Source organism: Berghia stephanieae, chromosome 7 (genome assembly GCF_034508935.2).
Source record: "Berghia stephanieae isolate SIO BIC M18660-M18661 chromosome 7, UCSD_Bste_1.3, whole genome shotgun sequence".
In the NCBI taxonomy this organism is placed as follows: domain Eukaryota; kingdom Metazoa; phylum Mollusca; class Gastropoda; order Nudibranchia; family Aeolidiidae; genus Berghia; species Berghia stephanieae.
This window is the reverse complement of record NC_088366.1, coordinates 33,421,551-33,431,293: the sequence shown is the minus strand read 5'-3', so window position 1 is coordinate 33,431,293 and position 9,743 is coordinate 33,421,551. Positions and strand designations below refer to the sequence as shown.

The 9,743-nt window shown below is 36.2% G+C and overlaps 1 protein-coding gene across 1 annotated transcript; it reads right to left on the bottom strand.

Moving 5' to 3' along the window:
- Positions 1 to 2,208: 2,208 nt before the first annotated feature.
- LOC144976223 (uncharacterized) lies at positions 2,209 to 7,939 on the bottom strand. Its single transcript, XM_078920405.1, has 2 exons — positions 7,877 to 7,939; positions 2,209 to 3,460 (listed from the first exon to the last, which is right to left on the bottom strand). The coding sequence occupies exon 2, from the start codon at positions 3,411 to 3,413 to the stop codon at positions 2,352 to 2,354; it is 1,062 nt and encodes a 353-aa protein (XP_078776531.1). The 5' UTR covers positions 3,414 to 3,460; positions 7,877 to 7,939; the 3' UTR covers positions 2,209 to 2,351.
- Between the last annotated feature and the right edge of the window lie 1,804 nt (positions 7,940 to 9,743).

Genomic DNA, 9,743 nt, shown 5'->3' with positions numbered 1-9,743 from the left:
AATCAAAAGCATTTTGCATAAAAATGCATTAAATAAATGTGGATGAGACAAATTCATTGTGCTGGATCACAGCCAACATAGTAAAGAGTGATTGCTGACAAGAGGAGAAATCTCAGCAACAGGACTACTGGCTGTGAAAGTAAAGATAATGGATCATCAAATAAGTGTTGAATGCAGACTGATATACAGACTGCGTTTCAATCTATGGATTCTGTGGATATATGAAACGCGCTGCCCCTAACAAAATAAATGACTATTATGCATAGGTGTTTGAATATGGCCATGGTCTCTGCTCGGTAGGTGCAACGTATTCTTGCAGAAGAAAAGAAGCCTTGCGAGACTCTCAACGTGTATGTGAAAAGCATCAATGACTTTTTGACAGCTTGGTGATAATTATATTAAACACGGGAATATCAAGATGATCGAGAGATGAAATTGGATCTTTTTAGGACATGAAAGATATGTATTAGATCGGACTATCTTCCGAAAAAAAAAACAATAAATGGCGTTTACAACTCACAACTCTTAAATCGACTAAAGCATGAGTTGGCTACAACACGTCCAATGAAGCTTTGAAACAATGACTCAATATACGAGGGTTGTTTGAGTATAAAATGCCCTAATTGCGATGTAATAACACAAAATGAATAGAGTAAAGAAGAGCCAGAAAACAATAGAGAATAGAAACGTTTACATTGATAAGAATCGAACTCGGGACCAAACCGATACGACACTATCCGCCTGGCTGTTGAAGAGACGCTCTTAAATGAACGCCATCCACTATGAGTATGTCTATGCTCCGATACCATTATTGATAATGAAGGAATTTTGTTTTCAGGTTCTGAAAAATTTTGCGCAACGTTTAACTACAATTAAATGCCCTAATACTAAAACTCTACATTAAAAATGATGAAATTTGACCCAGTTGGCTAAATTGAGATTTTGGTGGGATGTTGTCATGTGACCATTTGTCTGCATAAAAATTAGCAGGAGAACTTCATCTTCTGTTTTTTTTTCTACTTAATGTAACGTATTTTGTGACCCGTGGTATGGTTAAATTCATGCCCATTTTTAGTTGCAAATGTGTTTTTCTCAAAACTAAAATTTTCGTCACTAAAAACCCTACTCCTCCAATTTTCAACCAATCTTCTTCAAACTTTCTACAAATGAGTGTCATACAAATACGCAGGCAATCTTCTTCAAACCTTCTACAAATGAGTGTCATACAAATACGCAGGTCCTCAAGAAGCCAGACAAAAAAAAACATTTTATGAATTATTTGCAATTATGTAACTTTTTTTTCAAGGGTAATAATCTAGTAATAAATTGGAACTTATCTTTTAAATTTTCTAATTTTTTAAAATTAAAAATCGGGCTTCTAGAGCCTCTTTGTTTACCATTTATCTACCTGTGGCCAAAATAATAAGGCAATCGGTTGATAAACAAGTATGGCGTCATTAGGCAACTTTTTTCAGAAAAAAATAATTGTCCTTCCCAAGCATATACATTATGACCATGCATTGAAGTTTAGGATATTTCATCAATTTTTTTTAATGACCCTTTAGTGTCGGTTTGTCTTAATAATGGGTAAAGAGAATGACAGACAGCCTTCTACACCATCCCATATAACCCCGGGTATCCTGCCTCAAGATCATTTCAAAGGCATTGATTTACTCCAAAGATTAATATTATTGAAGATTTACGCTATAAAGATCACTCTGCATAGAGTGCATTTCTGATTTACTAGTTTAACCTCGACCATTGAAAGGCAAGATTAAAATTCATTGCAATTCATGTAATCAACTATTATTAGCCCTTTAACCCTTAAACCGCTGGGATAGACTGTAAACTGAGCTAGAATCTGACCAACTTTTGTCAGCATAATATGACTGAATTATCCACTATTCACCAAGAAATTAGTAACTGCCATGAAACACGAATATCTTCCTAGCAAAATTTGGTTGTAATTTGACATGGTTGAAATGAGGCCCCGCGCATTAAGGGTCAATGACTGGTTTACACCAGACGATACAGTCATGGTAGCACTCAAAACTGGATAAGAGGTAAGCAGACACATGTCATGTAAGTTTGTAAAGCGCTTTCAGCACGTTGAGTGGATATTGCGCTATATAAAAAAGTCACAAAGTTCAGTCCATTTATTGTTAACAAGATAATATAATCTTTTAAGTAACACAACTAATTAACAAGTTTGTTCTGTGCCATGCTTTATTTAGAGTTCAGGACTTAACCATTCCAAATTGCGATATATATTTTTATAGTCATAAATAGAAAATAAAAGATACGACTTTCTGTCTTGAAGATGTATAGAACCTTTGTCTCGATCTTTAAGCTTATAATGGTAAATCCACAAGTCCCAGGGATTGGCATGATCCAACATAGCAGGCAATGTTATCCAACTCAACTGACCCGTGTGTAACGCCACTTCCAACATTAAACTCTATAGTATCATTAATCATGACATGCTGAATGTCAAAATAAGCACGCTGCCAACTTCCATATTCATTAAATATAAACTTAGAGTAGAGTGTAAAACCGTTGGCTCCAATGGTTATGAGAATCTGAGGCATCGAAACCAAATAATCGAATACAAAACAGCTCGGGGGAACAATATCGACAGGAAGGCTGGGGAGTTTGCCCAGTCCCGTACCCGGTTGCTGCCAAATATGTTCAAGGATGTGTCCTCTCTTCGGGAATCTATTGTCAATCCTCCTCGTCCAGGCGTAGTTTGAAACCACGTAATGAAGTGGTAAATCATCTTTTTCGAAATCTGTTGTTAGAACAAAAATTGTCCTGTTGGAAGATGACGTTCCCTCTCGTGATACTTCGTCTGAATCGATTTCCCTCGTTGCTTGCTCGCTTGATGACGTAATCTCGCGAGAGTTTACTCTTGAAGATTGATCCGAAGAAGTAATTTCACGTGACGTGTGATTTGCTAAATGTATTTCACAAATAAACGGTCTTTTCCTGCTGCAGCGTTTATCGTTCCAGCTCCCTCTGGCATTGCCTATGATTTCAACACATCTCTCGTCACCGCCAAAGTTATTAGGCTCCCTAGACGCCCAAGGATGGAAGGCGGATAATGGCTCTCCATCTATGAATTCAAATTGTCTATTCTTTTTTGTATCCCGGACTCCGATCCAGTACCTCTGACGTTGGGTCAACAAATTTTTGACAAGAGTGTTTGTTTCTGATTCCTTGATCTGTATGAGATCTGCTCCTTCTCCTTGACACGCATTTCTTGCGTTATCCCAGGACATCTTATTTTCACTGAAAATTTTGATACATTGTCTCCCCGCGTTATGTGATGTCCAAGTTCTAGGACAGGTGGCCTGGTGGTCAATGGTAGAGACCAAGGACATTTGCCACATTAACAAAAACCAATACAAAAACATGGCTGCTAATGTTGAGATGATTTGTCTTCACGATGATGTCTGCAATTCTGTAAATAAAGTTGAATATATGAATGTATTACATAAAGTTATAATATACTTACTTATACATTGTATCTATTCATCTGTTCATGTATCATTTATCTATTCAAATAGAAGTTAATATTTTACTTGTATTATCATTATTCCTATCCTTTTGGAACCATGTTATAAGAAAATAAAACGGAAACTTAACCAAGACCAATTATTATGAAAACATAGTCTTTACTCGAAATAATCCCATCGTATGGGTTTTGTTTATGTAAATAATTCTAGTTTTGTTTCATTTGTTTGCTTTTTATTTGGAAAAAAGTTTCATTTAAAGACTGATGTTTTTTACCCTCCGAATTTTGCCACTATGCGTTGCATGCCCAAAGTAAAAGGTGAAATATACCATCTACTCGTCCCTTTCGTGCCAAGAGTATACATAACTTTCAATGGCACAATGAAAGCAATTTAATATAGACGAACTTTCAGCAATAAACTACATTAATGAACTTACATACAGAAAACAATTAGTACAACTAATTGAGGTCCTGTAGACAATCGAGATTGCCGACAATACTATCAAGAAAACAATCTTAACCACCGAGCTTATGCAAAAAATATGCATTGCCTAAAATTGCAAAAAGAAAACAATTATTGTAACCAAAATTTATGCCACGAATCTGCATTACTGGAAATTATGGCATACATATTTTGGAATATCAAAGTGACAAATTTGGGAGCTGTCACTGGTGTGAGATATAGATCTGGAAAAGTGTGTATGGAACGGTGCCAGACAAAGTAGAATAAGAGAAATCCTGCCTCGAGTGGAGATCGAACCTCGGACCTCCTGATTACCGGTCAGACGTGCAACCATTGCACGACAGGGGTTACCCATATAGTTTAAACGATTTAATGCCTATATGTTTCGGCTGTGACCCCTCGCAACATCACAAAACACAAACATTATACGAGGACGAAAACATCTCCACTTATTGATGCTCTGCGTTTAGGTAAAATATTGTGCATATTGTCTTCATGTTTGAATACCCAGTTGGTTTAGGACCGCCGTTAACTTTCTCTGCTCTGTCAGGGTACCACACACAGTTTGGTCGGCAGAGGTGTGGTACCAGACCAAAAATCCTCTCTCGATATTGCTTAGTTTGAGCAGGTCTAGAGTATATTATATGGTGGGCGTCCATCACCACAATCACACATGTCTGTTTCTCCTATGTGAAAATATTGTGTCTATTGTGTTGATCCGATTGTGTGCTGATAGCAGTCTAAAAATTGTGACATTGTCTTTTCTATTCAAGAGTCGGTTTTGATTACTTTAACTCAAGCTCAGGTTGGTCTTGCACCAGTTGGCTTTTGCTGGGGTCTTGATCATTGACTTGATTTCGCCAACCTCATAAAAGTTCTCTTCGTGTTTCCTCAGATCCTATTTTGATCAAATCATCTGATATTTCATTTTCTATCATGTCACATTGACCAGAAATCAATTAAAGTCTTACTTTTTTGCTCTTTGATTTAATGTTATTAGCTATGCGCATACATGAATCATAAATATTACTTTTTAAATACAGAACATATTTCTATTTCAATTCTGCATACATCCTGGGCCCTTAGAGGAATATCATGACAAAATCCAATCTGACATAATCCTATTGTAGGTTATTATTACAATATAGTGTGAAAAGGACGGTGATAACTAGGGAGTTACACTAATAGCAGAAATAATATGTCACTTGTGTTTAAATACTGAACTATTCAGCGGCGTGGCGTATTGACGGCATATGGTGGTGCCACGATTAGTAGAAGAAAAAAATTTCTAAAACAGTGAACACGATTAAGAGGAGAGAGCACATCTTAAAACTCTCTTTTTTGGAAAGGTAGGGGGAGGGTCGATGGTTTCTACGAGTGGACAAAACTCACAAAAACAAATAATTCATGAAAACAACAAGCCACAACACTGAGATACAAGTCCCGTGTGAAAAGGTCTTTGTAATTATTCTTTGTCCACCATTTAAAGGATTGGATTTGGTAGATAATGCAATCAATATGTGATAAATGTAAATCAAAAGAGAAAAAAAACTATGACAGAAATTACTTACTTTTAGTACTTGTAAAGAAATCTGCACGGCGATATTTCATCTCTGCAAATCTTTTTATAATTTGTTTATTGAAATCTTGAATGGCATCTATTTCAGCTTTGTGAATTGACAGAATCATTAACGAATTTAACCGCACCTGTTTCATTCAATTTCGCAAGAAATTTTTCACTCTTTTAAGGGTGCTAAAACAACGTTCAATACGATGGAAATGGTTAAGGTCACTATAGCCTATAGATGTCCATGATTTGTCAGTGTTTATTGTATCTGTAAAAAGTAGACAATAAAAACAAAAGAAACGTTTTTTTTCTAAACCAACTGTGAGCCATTCATGTCACTGAAAAAGAGTGTTTTCGAGATTTCCACACCTGTGTTAATTCAAAATCAGTTGGTTGGTGAGAAACTAGTCTTTTGATTTCTAATTTGTCATCTCGTGTCGATCTCCAAAACGGTCGGTGAAGTAAAGAGTCAATTTGATTCATTGCAATTCATTGCTTAACAAAACAAAACTTCAAAGTATATCTCAAATAATGGAAATTAGTGGAATACGATTAATGATTCCACAAATAAAAGGTAGATTCAGATCTCAAAGATCACAAAGAAAAAATCACTCCACTTAAGTATTTAAGAAATCAAAACACACACCAAAGTATAACTGTTGACAATCTTCACTTTCTTTCTCTGACTGACACAAATACACACGCACAAACACACACATACACACACACAAATAAACACTCATACACACGTAACCATCAACTCGACACTACAAGCAAGAAAAATGTTGGTAAATTCGTCCACAATGCTTGGTTGCAAAGAATTACTTTATTCAATAATCGTGAAAAAGAGGTGGTTGGGGGGGGGGGGATTTTGATGTCCTATTTTAAAGTTTTATGTTGTTTTTCTTTGCTGCTTACAAATAAACTTGACAATGATCAGTGTTTTTGACAGTTAATGTAATAATTTGGATGGCCGAAGTTACCCTAATTATGACGTAAATGGTGCAACATTGGCGCATCCCCCCAGTCCAACGGTGGAGCTCTCAGATCCTGGCACAAGTCGAGGGGTTTTCCGCTATTTGAAGATAGTATAATTCGACCCAGTTTCTCGCTCAATCAGCTGTAGCGATACCAAAGGATAGAGCATTAACTGGAGCTTGGATTGCTTTGCACCACGGTGTTGATTTTGTCACTAATTCGCGCAGTGATGTCACCAACACACGAGTCGGCGCAGTGCGTGAATCGGAATCTTGAATAGAGCGGAGACTAAAAAGGCAGTATGTTGTTGGTGAGTTGGCGAAAGACAGTGGAGTTAAAATTTCTCAGTTTTATTTTTAATTAGATTATGCTGTTAATGATTTTTAAAAAAGATTGGTGCGGTGCCTGGCACCATTCGATCCAATGGCCCCACGCCACTGGAACTATTATTATGACGTTAAAAATGTGATAGCGCGTCATTTCTGTGTCAAGCAAAAATGGAAATATTTAAAATTAAGTGAAGGGTTGATTTTCACAAAACATAGATAGATAGATGCGTTTTATTCGCAGAAAATATGAAAAATTAAAATATTGGTGAAGTTTGTTCTTCCTTCTGACAAAAATGTAAATCTAGGCAGGCAATAATTGAAAAGTTTAAACCGGTTCTAGCCTTATTACATCCGCAGTCCACTCACTGACTCTTTTAAGACCGGGCTCCGTAATCAATCGCTTTAAATTTACAGTAACTTTGAGGGGGGAAAGTGCCCAAAAGAATAAAATTTAAGCTCTGCCTAAACAATGACTAATTTAGTAAACAACATGGATTTTAAAGTGCGATTTACAATAAATTTTGGGTTCAGGTAACACTGAAATCCTCGGTCCTGAAACGCAGATAATTGAAAGCTCTGAATATTCCTGTAACAAAGACAAAGCTTAAACGATATATATAAAGATAAGTGAAAACGGTGGGTATTTCTACGATAAAGATGATTGCATAAACGCAATTTAAGTGGGAAAATAGAAAGTTGTGGAAATTTCCAAAAAAAGACAAAGCTTAAATTCACATTGAACGGGTAATACAAAGCTTTTCGTATTTCTAAAATAAGTATAAACCTTAAACAGAATTTAGACAATTAAAATAAATGTCTGTATCTTCAAAAGGTAAAGACAAAGCTTAAACGGAATCTTTAATTTTGAACCTCAACCTGAATATTTAAAGTTTTGTCATTTTCTCTTAATAAAATAGCCCATTTTCATTATGTCTGTAATGTTGAACATGTTTAAACTTTTTAAGGATAACAATTGGAAAAGTTGACAATGGATTTTGTGATGGATAAACGAATACAATACTTACCAGTGAATCTGGTGACCAAAATAAATTGGAGAGTTGAGTCCACTGACAGCAGCTATCCCCGTTATTTATATAGGCTAGCTAGAACCACAATGTTTTGATTTATTTATTAGCGAATTAAATCTATACTAGTCAATAGCATTATATCTAATTGTGCTTTATTTGAATAGAAATGTGAAGGGTTTCTTTTGTAAATGAATAGACATGTCGATACATAAAAAATACAAAAGATAGCGATATGTCATCTGATAAAGATTGATTGACATCCATGTGGCCATAAACCAATGCGTTATTCTTTAACACTGTAACGCAATTTGTTTTTCAAATCATCGGTCCTCACTCATACTTACATAGTCTATTTGGTTTCAAATGCTTCGTCTACCAAAAGACGTAACTCTCTCTCTCTCTCTCTCTCTCTCTCTCTCTCTCTCTCTCTCTCTCTCTCTCTCTCTCTCTCTCTCTCTCTCTCTCTCTCTCTACCACTCTCGCTTTCTCTTATTTAGAAAGTGTTGAGATATAGTAATACAGTCTGTAGCCGCCTATTTATAACTGGCTAAGGGATACCAGTGGCGGAGGTGTCTCAAAAGCTATTTAAATATAAAAATAAAGGCAATCAATGTTATATGGCGAGACGAGCATAAACACCCATCAAGTGGTGGATTTGTGTTATGACACTCGCCTTTGAACCTGTTAGTTCCTCGTTCTAGTTCCGCTCTGGGTGGAACAAAATTGAGTCATTGGAAAAAAGGCACTTGATTTCCAATGCATCAACGTACTCAGGTGTGAAGTGAAAATCTGGCCGGTAGCAGGCGTTGTCCATGTTGGAAAGATTGTAATCTGGCCTTTTAAAAAATCTTGAGCTTTCATACAGCGCATTATCCACTAAACGTGCTCAAAGCGCTTTACAAAGGGTTCCCGATCAACTGCAACACGTAACATGTAGAACGTGAGATGACGTATGTTATGCGAAGTTACATTTTTTTTCTCTGAGAGAGCCAGGTACTCATTTTACATCTGAGAATGGTGAGACAATGTGAGTAAAGAGCTTTTCCCAAGGACCCAAACCGAGCGAGGCTCGAACCCAGGACTTTCTGATTCGAAAGCAGGTGTCATACCACTAGACCGCATAGTCGGCGCAAATCAGATGCAAAATGAGTACCTAGTTGTTAACAGTCTCTGTAGGAAAAAAAATTGTAATTTCGCCTAACACGCGTTATGTCTCGTCCTACACATGTTAGGTGTTGCTGTTGACTCGGGATCCCTTGTAAAGCGCTTTGAACAGATTTAGTGAATATCGCGCTCTATAAAAGCTCAAGGTTTATTTTTGTTTTGTTTTGGGGGGTGTTTCCTTTTTTTTTTTTTTTTTTTTTTTTTTTTTTTTTTTTTTTTTTTGTTTGTTTTTTTTTTTTGTGTTTGTTTTTTTTTTTTTGTCTGTATTTCTTTTTCTTTAGATCGACGCGACGATTTTCTGTGTAAGTGTAAGGTCTTGACATCGTTATACAGAGATTGTATGTGAATGAAATAAACTTGTCGAGGCGGGATATTTATAGAACTACTTGGTATCACTATGTGCCATTTGCAGTGATCCACGTGCAGCAAGAGAGTCCCACTGAGTATATTATTTGAACATCTTATTTACGACCATGAAAGCGCTGCATTATTTGAAACTAGTGAATACCATATTAGAGTGTGAAAACTGTACACAATATTTGAAACGGTTCACTAAACCATTGTTTGTTGGCATATGAGTCAAACTCTGCATTATTTATGCCGGTGAGTAGATCTTTAGGATGTTTCAACATACTTCTAATTTATCCTGTTTTTTTCGTGCCAGGTGATACATAGGGATTCGATCTGCAGTTTCCATTCT

Excerpts from the sequence above, each read along its gene's own strand:
- LOC144976223 (XM_078920405.1), bottom strand. The coding sequence starts at position 3,413 with ATGTTTTTGTATTGGTTTTTGTTAATGTGGCAAATGTCCTTGGTCTCT.